The sequence below is a fragment of the Adiantum capillus-veneris genome, chromosome 15 (genome assembly GCF_014529385.1).
Source record: "Adiantum capillus-veneris isolate H3 chromosome 15, ASM1452938v2, whole genome shotgun sequence".
NCBI lineage: Eukaryota > Viridiplantae > Streptophyta > Polypodiopsida > Polypodiales > Pteridaceae > Adiantum > Adiantum capillus-veneris.
In genome coordinates, this window is record NC_140945.1 from 83,316,384 (window position 1) to 83,332,123 (window position 15,740).

At 41.1% G+C, this 15,740-nt stretch overlaps 1 protein-coding gene across 1 annotated transcript; it reads left to right on the plus strand.

The window, feature by feature from the left end:
• The first annotated feature begins 12,839 nt into the window (after positions 1-12,839).
• LOC147440976 (small ribosomal subunit protein uS13z/uS13y/uS13x-like) lies at positions 12,840-13,551 on the plus strand. Its single transcript, XM_086483617.1, has 2 exons — positions 12,840-12,952; positions 13,366-13,551. Exons 1-2 carry the CDS (start codon positions 12,855-12,857, stop codon positions 13,526-13,528), a joined length of 261 nt encoding a protein of 86 aa, XP_086339743.1. The 5' UTR covers positions 12,840-12,854; the 3' UTR covers positions 13,529-13,551.
• The last annotated feature ends 2,189 nt before the right edge of the window (positions 13,552-15,740 follow it).

The window sequence follows — 15,740 nt, forward strand, 5'->3', positions numbered from 1 at the left end:
TTTTATTGATTTCTTTACTTTAAAACGTCCAAAAATAAGCCGAAAATTACCCAAAAATCCAAAAAATCGTCAAAAATTTCCGAGAAAAGTCCAAACAATTTCCGAAAAATCCTAGGAATCTTAAAAAATCATTTGCAATCACAATCAAACATTTTCGACACACAAAAGCACACCAAAAATAGCAAATTTTATCGAAAATATCAGATTCGACAAAATCGTCAATCCGGTTCCCGAAAATAGTAAAACGCTCAAAATTTGGCAAATGAAAGCTCAAGTGCTCGAAATCTACCCGCAAACACACATTCAAAACAGCTCGTAAAGATCGCAAGATATCAAATTTTTATGGAATTAACAAAAAATTAGCAAAAAATTACAAAAATTATCCAAAAAATACCCTTTTTTGTTTGAAAATTCTCCACACATAGGGGATAAGTGCAACCAAATAAAATCACAAAAATCTCATCAATTCAATTGCTTAACAATTTCATCATGTTTTTGTGGATTTTGGATGTGTGTGCATGAAGCAATGTGTTCATAATTCCCTAATTTGTCACCGTATCTTGCCAATTGTGTGCTTATACACTATAATTTCACATTAACCCCTTGCTAATTTCACTAATTTTTGCCAACTTACTAATTTGCTATGAAGGATTGGAGATTTCAACCGTTCAATCGATCTTCAATGGAAAGGTAATCAAGGTGGTATTTTACACCTCCCTAGAATCTAAAGATATGTAGAATTGTGTAGAGATCCCACCATGATGCAATGTAATGTTGATGCTATGTTGGATTGTTTTTTTTAAAAAATTATTCGTGCTGTCGTAATGCCGAAATTTTTAAGATTTAGTGGCGTATGAAATTGACAAGTTTCAATTGCTAATCTGTGAATGTGCGTTGCTAATTGTGTGCCTAATTGATCTAATTGCATGCTTGAATGGTCAATTGCAAGTGTGTGTGCACTGAAATCAAGTGTGTGTGCATTCTGATTGAGTGCGTGTATGCCTAATTTTAGGTGTGTATACACTGTTTTCCCCATGTTTGTGCACCTAAAAGTCAATAGTTTTCCAATTGTGATGATTGATTTGTGTTATGGTCATGCCCAAAGAATGATTTGTGAAATCACATTGCAATTTTGACAAGATTAAACTTTTGTGTTTGCACCTAAACTACCAATTATTAGTGTGTGTGTGTGTGTGTGTGCCTAAAAAGTGTTTAATTTGCATGATTGATTCAATGTTTTGATTGCATATTTAGTGTGCGTAATGGTTAATTGCTACGTTTTTTTAGCTCAAAACAGGGATTTACACACTCCAATTGCATCGAATTTTGACCTAATTTTGTCGGTTTAATTGCCTACTCTTGATTAGTAAAATTAGTGAGGAAACACATCCGATTATGCCACAATTACACTAGCATAAGCCATCGTCTCCGACAACGGCGCCAAATGTTGGGGGTCCTATCGTTGCGTAGCTCCAATGACCAACACAATTATCAATCCGGAGGGATGAGCTACCCGGCTAGGACATGTAGACACTCACACGATTAGTAAGATAATCATTGCAACACGAATGGTTAACTCTACGAGGTGAGCTTCTCGGCCTATGGAGGAGCTAAGCCACAATGAATGGCAATCTCCACATCCACTTCTCTCCACCTCCAATTAACCCAATCACACACACTAACGATTGCAAGACGCACACAACACCTATCATGCAACATACTAATAGCAAGCACACGGACATAGATCTATCGAGCACCACACTCCAATCAAACCTACATGCACACACAAGAAAAAGAGAAAAATCACACAAGATTAGAGAGGGATTGACCACTAATTAGTTAAGATCTAGTTAATCTAAGCATCATAGGGAATCATAACAAGCATGAGAGAGGCATAGTGAAAGAGAACGAATTATTGATTAGTGTTAATCAAGTCTTATGAGCTGAGGAACCCTAATTTCTTTTACACACTGCCTTATGTACCTAGGGTAAAAATATGCAATGTCCGGGCGCCCAAGGCCTTTAGGGCTTCACCACTTATTGAATCTGCTACCTAGCCACAATACTTTTATAGCTTGGAACTCTCATTGAGCCCGTAACACATTAAAATATTACAATGGCTTGAAATAAATCGGGAGTTTACAATACGTGACCATTTTGGAAAAATGTGAAAAATATGTAACTCTAATCTTTATGCTTCTTCATGTTGATCTTCGATGTGCATTCGTACGTCTTCAATCTACGTGATCATTTTGGGAAAACGCGAAAAATATGTAACTCCAATCTTTACTGCTTCTCCATGTTGATCTTCGATGTGCATCCATACGTCTTCGATCTTTAGCAGCTCTTGTTAACTGATGTTGACTCAATTAACATAGATCATTCCCAAACCCTCTCTTTCTGTGGTCGTATAATTCCGTTCTACAGTGTTGAGATGTCTACTAGAGTAACAAATTGGAAAATCCATTTTTTCCCTGCAAGTTGAGCCAACATACATCCAATAGCGTAAGAGTGGAAAATCTTGTTCCAGTCAAGAGCTTTCAAAATTGGAGCAGAAAGAAGCCTCTGCTTCAATTGTTGAAACACTTTCTCACGTTACTCATTCCATTCAAACTTAGTGTGATAAGTACATAGAGAGGCTTTGCAACTATTGCGTACATATAAATAAATATGCAATAATATCCACAATGGCCCATAAAAGCTTGTACCTCTCTAAATTTTGTGGTCTTGGAAGAGCAACAATCACTTGTATCTTCTCAAGGTAAAAAGAAATTCCATTTTTGGACACAATATATCTTAAAATCTTGCCTTGTCTTACCATGAAAATACATTTTTCAAGGTTTAGATAGATACAATACGTACTATATTTCTCAAAGACCTTCTTAAGTATTTGGACATGTTTATTTCTGTGTAGAGATTGCACACACATGTCATCCATATAAATCTCTAAGAATTTTCGTAGATACTCCTCAAATGCATGACTTATCAGCCTTTGGAATGTGGTAGGTTCAATGGTTAGACCAAATGGCATCATCTAACATGCAAATATGTCCCATTCTGTTTTGAAGGTCATTTTATGTTGAGCCTCCAACTTAATTGTGAGCTAGCTATCACTCGAAAAGCCATCGAGAAAGTTGTAGGCTTCCTTTCCAATGACTCTTTCAAACACATGGTGTGTGATGGGCAATGGATAGTTGTCTCTGATTGTAGTCGTATTCACCTGTTTGAGATTGACACACACTTGTAATTTACCATTTCTTTTGGGCACCACTACAATTGGTGACACTCACTTCGTGCTTTCTATCTCATAGATAAACTCTACCTCTTTAATCTTGTCTATCTCTTTTTTGATTTTTTTTGCAAATGTTTCATTATAGGTGTAGGGATATTGTCTGCGCGGTTTAGCATCACTCTTGAGGGGTATCGTGTGTTGGAATATTCTTGGATCTACCCCCTTAAGATCTTTGTATGATCAGGGAAACATATCTCTATATTGCTTGAGGGTAGCTATCAATAGTTGGCGGAATATTTTTCGGCGAGCACTTTTTTGGAATTCGGCGAGAAAATTCCAAAAAGATTCTTTCCTCTTTTCTCACTTTATTCTCTCTCTTGATGCTCTGTTGGTCTCTCTCTCTCTCTCTCTCTCTCTCTCTCTCTCTCTCTCTGATTTTTTTCTTTGGCAAACACATCTCGATCCCACATCGTCATCACCATCGCTTTTCTCCGTTTTTCTTTCCCTTGACCCTCTATTGGCCTCTCTCTCTCTGTCTCTCTCTCTTCCCCCTACCCCACCCATCGATTTTATATATATATATATATATATATATATCCTATTGCAAGCACCCTTGGATTTTTCTCTCTCCTGATCCTCCTTTTCTCTCTCTCTCTCTCTCTCAATCTTTTCCAACTGTCTCCACGTGAAATCCTCCTTCAAGTAGTACCTCAACTTCTTCATCAGTGAGATTTGTTCCTAGATCAACTGGCCAAGTTGATCTAGGAAAAAATGGCCAAGTTGTTGGAGGGGGAGATGACCTTGGTTCTATATTATGATCCACCACATAGCAATGAATAACATGTGTAGGACAGAACCAAAATCACTGTGTGAGTAGCCCATTTGGATGTTTTCTATACCCCTCAAAGAATGGTGCAAGAGTCCCTTTACTACATACCACAATATTTTTTCCACATCTTTTCCACCATTGGGGGTGCCACTGTATGTCACACGACTACCGAGAGGGGTTCTTCTGATTTCCCACATAGCTTCATTGACCTTTTGTTCTGAAACACCAAACTTTGTCTTCTCTTTGAAAGTCTCACTTCCATCAACTACCCTTGAATCTTCCATGAAAATGATCTTCCTTGGCTTTCCGTGTGTTGTTTGGTCTTGTGTTTTTGCATTGTGCTCTGGCTTATGTGTCGATTCATCCTCAACATCAATCACAATCGATGGCCCTCGCTTTTGCCGAATGGTTTCTTTGTCTGCTTCAAGAGGGGTGCGAGCCTTATACATGGGTGTTCCAGATTTAGCCTCATTTATTACTCTTATCACTTGTGTTTGACTAGAGGAAACTCTTTCCTTGAGTCTCTCTAGTGAAGGACCTTTTCCAATATGTTTACCTGAGAGTAAGAAACTTCCTTCGTACTTGTAGTATTGCATTTTCCATATCTAAAGTACAATGCATCACATAATGCATCATACAGTGAAAGACCCTTTCCAATATGTTTACCTTGAGAGTAAGAAACTGCCTTCTTGCTTTGTAGTATTGCATTTTCCATATTTGAAGTACATGCGTCATAAAATGAGATTTGTTTTTGAACCCTTTGCCTACAAGACAACTACCATGCTTGTGCTCTACTAAGTTGGTTCTTGGAGTGTTTGCTCTATCAACACTTCCCTCTATTGTGGTCATGATGCTCCCCCAATGTGCAATACGCACCTCCCACCAACTCAACCAAGAGTCCATTGCAGGGATGTTTTTATCCATGCAATTTCCATTTTTCCACCATTGTCAAAGGAGACATTATTTAGCTGCAATTGCCTCTTTAGAGGGGGACTAGATGCACTTTTTTCACATGTCTTTGTGATTTTTTTGAGATGAAAAGACAATGTACTTTGTGGTGTATGCCACCATGCTTTGTTTCTAATGAAAAATGCAAGATCTCTCTCAATGTTGTAGAACAATGTCTTTGCCACCATTGAACATAGTGCGAGCTGAATTCCAGTTGGCTTGAGCTTTGTCCGCCATGAATCCATGTAAATTCTCTCTCTCACATCCATGACCCTACATAACTTCATTTATGCACTACTAGAAAAGAATGTGGTGCTTCCATGTCTTCCTCTTTCATCTCACAAGTTGCAATAGTGAGGAGATCTTGCATGCTACAACAAAAGACAAGCACATTAGCAAACATGGTGTTGGTTGTTTCTTAAAATATGCCAAACTTTCAAAATATCTTCCTAAGACAAAAAACCCTGGATTGTAAATGTGGCATGCCATGGTCACCCAATCCATCACTCGATGAGTGTGATCAAACTGCACCCAAGCGTGCCGAAGATCTCTAGGTCCACTTTGTTGCATTCAATTAACCAAATCCAATCTAGATGCAGGAACAACTATAGACATATTGAACACAAAGCACCACTCCCCTTCAGCTCCTTGCCTAAGAAACCTGCTTTTGTGAAAAAAATCATATGTGAAATCTCTTTTTAGCTGCAGCAAGGAGTCCACACCAAAGCTTTCCTTTGTTGGTCCATTTCTAGTTGCAGCCATGGACCTTCAAAACTTGTATTTTAGAGTTAAAGTACTTTGAAATATTATGTCCAAACAAGAGAAACATGTAAGAATCCTCACCAATTTTCCTCCACCAAGGGACCCATTGCCTCAACAAAATTTAGAAATTCTTGCTCACCAAGTTCATGGCTAGACCCCCCCCTCTTGCATCAAAGTTCTTTTCACAATTTCCTTTGCCACACACATTTGTATATTTCTTGCATCTGTATGTCTATCCACACTAAGAGCTTGTGCAATCATTTCTTTGGTTTTATCGATGAGCCCTTTTGATGAACCATCCCTCATGTCATGTTGGTGAGTTCCTTGATGTACCATTAATCTGCTCATGCTCTCATCCCTTAGCATGACATGATATACAGAGCGATCACATGTACTCAAACAAATGGGCGATTAATCGCAATAGTGGCAAGTAATCTTGCCACCAAGTCCGTTGCAAAACTCACCCATGCAAGGTAATTTTAGCATGTTTCCATTGAAATGAATTGTGTTTGACCTCCCAAGATTAACCAATTTGGAAAAAATTTCAATGAGACATTTTTATAGCACCTGCACACTGAATTTTGCAACACACTCCAAGAAATGCGATGTTTGAGGTTTGCAGTTTGGTCCAATGGTTTGGATCATACTTATGTTCCATAGCATCCATTGGATGAACCTTTCCTAGGGCCGGTGAAAACTCAAACACCATGTTACTATTGTACATCTTTGCTATTTATGACACTTGTTTGATTTCCACTATCTTTGAAAGAAGCTTGATCAAGGTGTTGGGCTTCGTCATTGCATAAAAAAATGACAAAATACTATTTGTACTCCTTACCTCGATAGAGTTTTTCACTGCTTTCTCTCCAAAGATTTGTTCCTTTCTTAGACTAGTAAGGTCTATGTAGGGAACATCCACCAAGCCTAGCAGCCATGCCACTTGAATTTGAGAGTGTGTCATCTTCGACTAGCACCACAAACTTTGTAGAGAAAGATTTATCTACAACATAAAACTCCTCCCCCAAGTGATTTCATGGTCTCTCCATTGGCACTGTCAACTCTTCACTCCCAACCATGAAAATTGCATGCAAAACAGTAAATGTTTGTGGTGCAACATGCTCTTGTAGATCTTTAACCCTAACAATAATTTTCCCACTGGTAAAGGGAAAAGCCCTTTTTAACAAAGGGAAGACTATATAGTGTATGACATGATAGTAGAGTAGAAAAGATAAGCAGGAGATTAAAAAGATGAGAGCATTTTATATTGATCGTAGTAGTTATTAGTAATATTTAATAATTTTTGAAATCCATATTAAAACTATTATTTTTTTAATTGCATTCCCCTCTCCTGCCCGCCCTCTCTCTCTCTCTCTCTCTCTCTCTCTCTCTCTCTCTCTCTCTCTCTCTCTCTCTCTCTCTCTCTCTCTCCCCCCCCCCCCCCCCCCCCCCCCAACCCCCTTTCCTGTGGGAACCGGTCCCCATCTCTCCTCTCTCTCTTCTTCCCTCTCTCCCTTTCCCGTGGGACGAAGATGGCTTTCTATAGAGAGCATCTTCTCCACCTCACAGGAGATGGGTTTGTGATTCAACCCAGCTACATGGATACACATATGTCTCATGGTTTGCCATGTGCCATTGGTCAAATACATACATCCTCACATCAGCTAGAGATTGAGATTGGTAGATTCAAAGGGGGGATTCCAAACTCCAAGCAAAAATTTTCGAGCAATGATAAAACCAAGTAGAGCCAAAACATGCTTGATATTAAATTTTTTATAAAAGGCATTTGCATAGTAAAAGACATACAATAGCTTAGCTATCCCTAAACACCTCCCCTCTCCCCCTCCCTTTCTCTCTCTACCCAACTCGCAACTTATATGAAAATTGGAATATCCAAATACTACTGCTACCATCCACAAGCGTCAATACTAGTAATAATGGCAATTGCACCACCCATAGCCTCTCAACTCTTTCCTCATGAGGATTCGTACTAGCACCGAAAATGAGATGCCCTACGCCCTACCTTTGTTTTTCGCTAGCAGTGGTCTCTTTTGCAATGTGTCCCAAATAGCACTAGTTGCATCCACCCTATCGCTTGCATGTATCCGCCACCTCCATAGCTTTTGTATATAGGCGCACATATTGCCTTGCAAGGGAATTAATTGCTTGACTAGCTGCTACAAACAACAAGTGTGGAACTAAAGACTAATAGGACTCACCACCTTATGATATTCTTTGTAGAGAGACATATTTGTGAAGATTTTAAGGGCACTTAATAGCTTATGAGGTGATCGAGTCGTTCAAAGAAAGCAAAGGTCATACAACTATTAGAGGAAAACGAAGGGTGAGAGGCAAGCAACCTAGTCCTTTTCAAAAGGTTGTAGGTCTTATGAAGGAAAGTAAAAGGTGTCAGGCAAGAATCATGGATGCCAATTTGGTCACGATTGGAGATTCACATCTGAAGCACCCACCCTCAAATAAGCTTTCCCTAGGATGTATACCTATATCAACTCTTTTAATTCCTTTGGTAGGACAAGCATGGAGCTCAATTCTTTTGAAGCCTTATGGTATTGCAATTAATCTTGGGGTGTCATTTGAAGCCTTCTGCTATTGTAGTATGCCTTTGGATATCCTTGTAGAAGAGATTCCCTTCCTCATGTCGTCTCAGAAGCTTTGACACTTATTGTGGAATCCAATTGTGTTGGAGTGGTGCTACAAGCCAACAAGGAAGTTCAACGCTATTGAATTTCCATGCAATGCACGTTGGCTGTTGCCATTCATATGATTAGCAAGAGCTATGCATAGTTGTCTTTGAGAACTTTTCTTATTGCCATTCAAGGTTTTTCTTTTTAGTTTTGGAGGTCGCCACCATGTTGATTCTCTCTCTCTCTCTCTCTCTCTCTCTCTCTCTCTCTCTCTCTCTCTCTCTCTCTCTCTCTCTCTCTCTCTCTCCATGCAATGCCATAGAGAACAGCGACGCCTGCTCGTCTTTGCCACCACTCCGTTTTTATTCACATTCCCACTTGGCTTAATAGACTACATGCTCTAGGTAGGCAGTAAACAACCCACTTACCTCACAAGCACAAGTTACAATTAGTTGTCATTGAAAGCCTCTCTCTCTCTCTCTCTCTCTCTCTCTCTCTCTCTCTCTCTCTCTCTCTCTCTCTCTCTCTCTCTCTCTCTCTCTCTCTCTCTCTCAAAAATAAAAATAAAACCTCTTGAAACAGTCCGAGCCGGAGCAAACTGTTTCAAGAGGTTTTTTTTTCTGTTTTTTGATGTCTTTTGCATGCCGATTGTTTCAAGAGGTTTTTTTTTTAATGTCTTTTGGATACCTCTTGCACTCCTCCATGCCTACTCTCTCTCTCTCTCTCTCTCTCTCTCTCTCTCTCTCTCTCTCTCTCTCTCTCTCTCTCTCTCTCTTGTGTATCCCAATGAGCCACTGAAATTCTTTACATTTGTGCTACAGATGCTCTCATTTTCCCCTTGCCTTCTCGCAGTTTTGGAAAACAGCAATTACGGCATGATATTATGCTGCGACACATTTTTACGATATTAAGCAAGCGCATTTTTCACGATATTAAGCTGCGACACAATTTTCACGATATTGATATTGAGCCAAGAGATCTCTCTCTCACTCTCTCTCTCTTGCTTGCTCGCCAATCTGGAGCTCTCTCTTTGTATGATATCTGCAAGCTCAAAAATCTCTCTCTCTCTCTCTCTCTCTCTCTCTCTCTCTCTCTCTCTCTCTCTCTCTCTCTCTCTCTTTGGAGACGTATGCAAAGCCTTCAAGTGCCGAGAGTATTTATGCATGCAGTCTTTCGCATCTACCAAAAAGTGATTTGTCGATTACGTATGGGAGATGGAATTTCAGAATTTTTTGCAAGCACTATTGGTGTCAAACAAGGATGCCCACTTTCCCCAACCCTCTTTGGGCTACTCATTGATGAATTGGAATACATGGTTCTTGATTTTATGCAGCAAGAAGGCATAGAAGAGGTTAAGATTGGAAATGCGGTGATCATGCTTTTGCTTTATGCCGATGATGTAGTGCTCTTGGCACATACCTTAGAAGATGCACAAAAGCTTATGAGTGTCTTGGAACGCTTTTGCCTACATAGCGGGCTGATCGTGAATGGATCCAAAACCAAGGTTATGCTTGTAAAGACCCTCAATGACGAAAATCCATGCATTGTATACAACAATGAGAAACTTGAAGTGGTAGATCACTTCAAGTACCTTGGCCTTGAGGTTCCATCCAATCATAAATGGAAGGATTGTGCAATGCGTCGCTTGGAAGCCGGAAAGAGGGCTTATTATGCATTTGAGAACATGTGCAATGCAGGAGAGATCAAGTGTTGGGCTCTCAAAAAGTACCTCTTTGACACATTGGTGACACCGGTGCTTCTTTATGGAGTGGAGGTGTGGGGTGGAAGCATCGGGAAGTCTACTTGGAAAGAGTTTGAGAATGTCCAAAAGCGTTTTCTCACCAACTTTCTCCAAGTCAAGACACAAACACCCTACATGCTCTTACTTCTTGAGTCCGGATCGCTTCCCATTGAGGTCTTGGGCATGGAAAGGGTTGTGGAGTACATGCGTAAGACACAACGTAGCCCTTTGCATCGACTTCCTAGAATCGCATATGAAGCAAGTCAAAAGGTTCAAAAGACATGCAAGAGCAAAATACTAAGTTCGGGGTGGATGCTTGATATCAAGAAATGGTTTGGAAGATGGGATGCATGTCACTTGGTCAAGGATGCGTCGATCGACTCCCAAGTTAATGAGGCCTTCTTACAACGCCAATGTATCATGGCTTGGGAGAAATCTGGAGGTTCTCGCTTCAGCCATTACACCACACACGTTGCCCCAAACTACAAATCTCTCTTCTTCTCGGAACAAGGTAACCGAACCCATTCCTACATCCTTGAGCCCATCCCGTTGAGTGCGATCCGCACCATTGCCTCCATTCGTCTTAGCTCCCATTCTCTACGCTGCGAGACAGGACGTTGGGGCACTGGCGAGGAGTGTCATCGACTTTGCACCTTATGCCCTCGTCAAGTGCGAGAGAGTGAGTACCACACACTACTTGAGTGCTCAGCTTTTGACCACATTAGGTCCTCTTTTCCCCATATATTCAGCCATGAGCTCTCCCTACATACCTTCCTCTCCCAACCACGATGTGGACTCTCTATTGCGACGCTCATTTCAGCCATTTTTGAGCATCGAGAGTCACTTATGAACTCCACTCACACCACGTGACATGTTCATTTGGTCCCATAGGTCATATTTGACCTCCCAGGACGATAATAGAACTATCTATCTATCTATCTCTCTCTCTCTCTCTCCCCCTCTCCCATCCAAACACTACAAAAAAACTACTGGAAACAGTCCGTGCCGGTGTGAACTGTTTCCAGTAGTTTTTTTTTGCACATGCGCACTCCATACTCCATCCTGCCTCATTACTATGGCAAGGTGCAAAAGCCACAAATGTGCCCATCCTTTGTTGATTCATACTCAAAGGGACATTGGTGCAGAGCTTGAAGTAAATGGGGCCAGAATTTTGCCGTCAGAGAGAGCGTGCTTTGTTTTGAGAAGAGATAGTGTGGATGCAGGACCTATGTGAGCACCAACAACCTTAGAACAACCGAGGATCTGCCATTTGAGATTTTTTTATAAGTATGAGCTTATGGGACATTAGGCAGGGTAGCTTCCAGATTAGAGGGTATAAGTCGTACGATGAGGAGAGAATTGGGGGCTTCGTCAGATACACACGAGCTTGCTCTGACATAAACCTCTCACATCGAACCAAGCAGGCTGTACCAGCTTTGCCATGAAAATGTGAATGATGCATGCTTTGTTAGAGTGCTGACAAAGGGCTTTAAGGTGTGGTCAACTCAGGCTTCAGCTCCACTCTCTCTCTCTCTCAACCAAAAACTGAAAAAAACTGCTGGAAACAGTCCGCGCCGGCACAGACTGTTTCCAGCAGTTTTTTTTTTCAATTTTTGGTTGAGAGAGAGAGAGAGAGAGAGAGAGAGAGAGAGAGAGAGAGAGAGAGGTGTGGTCAACTCAGGCTTCAGTTTCACTCTCTCACCACACCTCACGCTTCTGCTGCACTCTTGGTCAACTCAGGCTTCAAGTGCACTCTCTCACCACACCTCAAGCTTCTGTTGCACTCTCTCAATTCAGGCTTCAGCTTCACACACACTCTCTCTCTCAAACAAAAACTGAAAAAAAACTGCTGGAAACAGTCCGCGCGGACTGTTTCCAACATTTTTTTTCCAGTTTTTGTTAGAGAGAGAGAGAGAGAGAGAGAGAGAGAGAGAGAGAGAGAGAGAGAGAGAGAGAGAGAGAGAGAGAGAGAGAGAGAGAGAGAGTGCAACAGAATCTTTTATCACTTGTTTCTCTCACAAATGTTTTGGGTAAGCACTGGATGTTGCAAAATGAAATTATCAAGTTAAAGAGAGGGGGAGAAGGAGAAAATATGCTTGAAAAAATCATGAAATAAGAGTTAAATTGTTAAAAATATATGCTATTTGAAAAAAAATTCTTATTTGAATCTACATAAATTGAAATTTGTACATATGTGAAATTGATTTTCCCCGAACACTGATGCCGACTCTCTCTCTCTCTCTCTCTCTCTCTCTCTCTCTCTCTCTCTCTCTCTCTCTCTCTCTCTCTCTCTCTCTCTCTCTCTCTCTCTCTCTCTCTCTCTCTCTCTCGTCTGGACTGCACATGATTTGAGAAACATCTCTCTCTCTCTCTCTCTAGAAAAAACAAAAAAAAACATAATGGAAACAGTCTACGTCGCGTCGAAATAGTCCGTGTCGTCACTGACTGTTTCCAACAGTTTTTTGGTAGAGAGAGAGAGAGAGAGAGAGAGAGAGAGAGAGAGAGAGAGAGAGCGAGAGAGAGAGAGAGTGAGTCAACACATTTTGCATGTTATCAACACCAAAGTGGATGGACGGCAGAAGATCATGTTTTCTCTGACATCTATTAAGAGTATTGGCAGACGTTTTTCTAACCTCGTTTGCAAGAAAGCGGTTGTAGACATGAACAAGAGAGCTGTTTGCTCAAGAGCTTGAAAACCTGATGTTTATTGTTGCCAATCTTCGTCAGTTCAAGATTCCTGACTGGTTCTTGAACAGGAAGAAAGATTACAAGGATGGCCGATTTTCTCAAGCGGTGTCTAAGGGTGCATTCACACGCTGGGGTAGCGCCCCCGCCAGTTCAAACCCCACCCTACTCCATCCTGTACGCTGCCTGCGGGCTTGCAGAGCATTCGCATGCATCCCTAGTTTTCCGCGTGGAGCCCCTAAACCGGCTACAGCTCCTAGAGAGAGAGAGGGGGGAGAAGAGAGAAAGAGTTTACTTGCAGGCTATCGCCGATAATTGCCGGTTGACAGAGAGAGGAGACAAATGCATTGCACTGCGTTGCCAGTTAATGATGGAGAAGAAAACCCAAATCTGCCGTTTTAGGAAAAGTGGAGATTACTTGAGCTTCGTTCAATGCTGCCATGCTACCCCCAGCCACGCGAATGCCCTGATTTCATGAGGGGATGGAGTTAGAGCAGGGGTGACACCACGCCGCACGAACCCGCCATAATCAACTTGATATGAAGTTGAGAGATGACCTAGAAAGGCTGCAAAAGCTCAGGAACCACCGTGGTATTCATCATTATTGGGGCTTGCGCGTGCGACGTGGTCAACACACAAAAACAACTGGAAGGCGGGGGAGGATAGTTAGTGTGTCCAAGAAGCGTTAAGTCAAGGCACTGCAGAGTCTTTAGGATGCAATTCCGAACAATTTTGATTCTGATCTGTGCAATAATATTTTTAGAGTTCAGTTGGAGGGCTTCTTCTCTTTAATTGTAATTCCATGAGAGCATTTTAAAGTATTCTTGCCTTGAATTACGTATTTACTGAAGTGAATGATTAACACTTCTGGAATTATGTTAACACTCCCCAATCCAAGAAATCCCTTCTACAACTATGACTATGCAGCGTTTGATGTCTAAGGATATTCAAATGTGGACTTATTAATAATCTTGTCGGAAGATTCACTAGTCGCTTTAAGAACTGCTTCCCCTGAAATCTAGAAGGGTTGGAGTTGCATTTTTTACTCGGGTCGGTAAAAAATAAACCTACTAATTTTCTAAAAAGTTCCAACTCTTTGTTTTGCACTTGAGTCTAGATAACTATTTGTTCTGCAGTTTAGTCTCTCTCCCAACTCTTTGTTAGATATTATTAATCTAGATAACACAGAAAAATAGCATAGGTGTGTATAATAGTGTGTATATGCACATGCTATGTTCGTAGTTGATGAGGAGCCGTGGACTGAGATCTAAACTGGCATGGACTGTTTTCAGTATTGATAGAATGCCACATGAGATGCTGCTAATAACAAAGCTCAATGTTTGTGAGAAAGTCGCTCGGTTTTTTCTTTGCTCGGGAATGTTAGCCCGCCGTTTGGTAAGACTCGATTCAAAGGGATACCATCTGCCATCAGGATATGTCGCTTATGCCAGCTACAGCCACAGACAGAGCTACGTTACATATGTCATTGCATAGTGTACTATGAGATTTGGGGTTGCTTCCACTGCTTATTCAGAGAGGGTTTCGGTCCTTTCTCTGGGTCATGAGTTATGAGGATCAGAGATATCTTGGGCTATATCTACTTGAGTTACACACATATAGAGACACTTTACTGGGGAGAGGTAGAGAGAGACAAACCCAAAGACAGATTACATATTTCTTTCCACTAGATATGGGACAGCCAGAGGGGTAGCCATCACTGCAGATCTCGGCCCACACTCATTCGACCACTATCAGCACTCTCAACGACCAAGAATGTTGCAGATTCATTATTTTGTAACAGATTGGTCTCATAGGTCATTTTTCTTTTGAAGACGTTAATGTAACATTTCATTTCATTTCTCTCTCTCTCTCTCTCTCTCTCTCTCTCTCTCTCTCTCTCTCTCTCTCTCTCTCTCTCTCTCTCTCTCTCTCTCTCTCTCTCTCTCTCTCTCTCTCTCTCTCTCTCTCTCTCCCCAACCCATGTGAGCCAACCCCCATTACCCATGAATCCGAGTGCAGTCAAAAACACACTAAATAAAGCAAGGATGTTAAGAGAATTCATTGTTCAATACATAAACCAGTAAAGAAGAGAGTAGAGGATATCGTGTCTGAGATTAAAACAGACAACGACAAAAACTACCAACATTGGAAGATCAAGATTGAAGATTACCTCTACCAGAAGGACCTTTATTTACCACTAGGCGGTCTTGCAAAGAAGCCCACAATGATGGCAAATCAAGCATGGATTGTCCTTGAATGATAGGCATTAGGAACTCTCTGACTAATCTTGGCGTCAATGGTGGCCTTTAATGTTTTGGAGATGAAGACCACGGAGGACTTGATGAAGTCACTTGGACCTCTACAAGAAACCATCGGCATCCAATAAGGTATTTCTCATGAAGCACAAGTCAATCTAAAAATGGCAGAGAATGGTTTAGTTGCAAAACATCTAAACAACTTTAACACCAACATAAGTCAACTTCTATCGGTGAAGGTCAATTTCGACGACGAAGTGCAAGCCCTCCTTATACTATCGTTTCTATCAGATATTTGGGACAACCTTGTGATGATTGTAACTCTGTCTCTGACACAAAAGCTCTTAAGTTTGATGATGTTTTGGGTGTTTTGCTAAGCAAGGAAATGGGAAGGAGAAGCACAAGTGAATTATTAAGTCTGCACTATCAGCAAAAATGAGGGGAAGATCAAATGAGAGGTTCAAAAGACAAAAATAGTTGTGATCGCTCAAGACGGAGCAAGTCACGCACAAAGTCAGTTCTTGAATGTTGGAACTGCGGCAAGAAGAGCCATGTCAAGAAGGATTGTTGGTCCAAGAAGAAAAAGGAGTCGGAGTCTCAAGACAACAAGCCAACATGGGGGGCCAATGTGGCAGGTAAAGTAGAG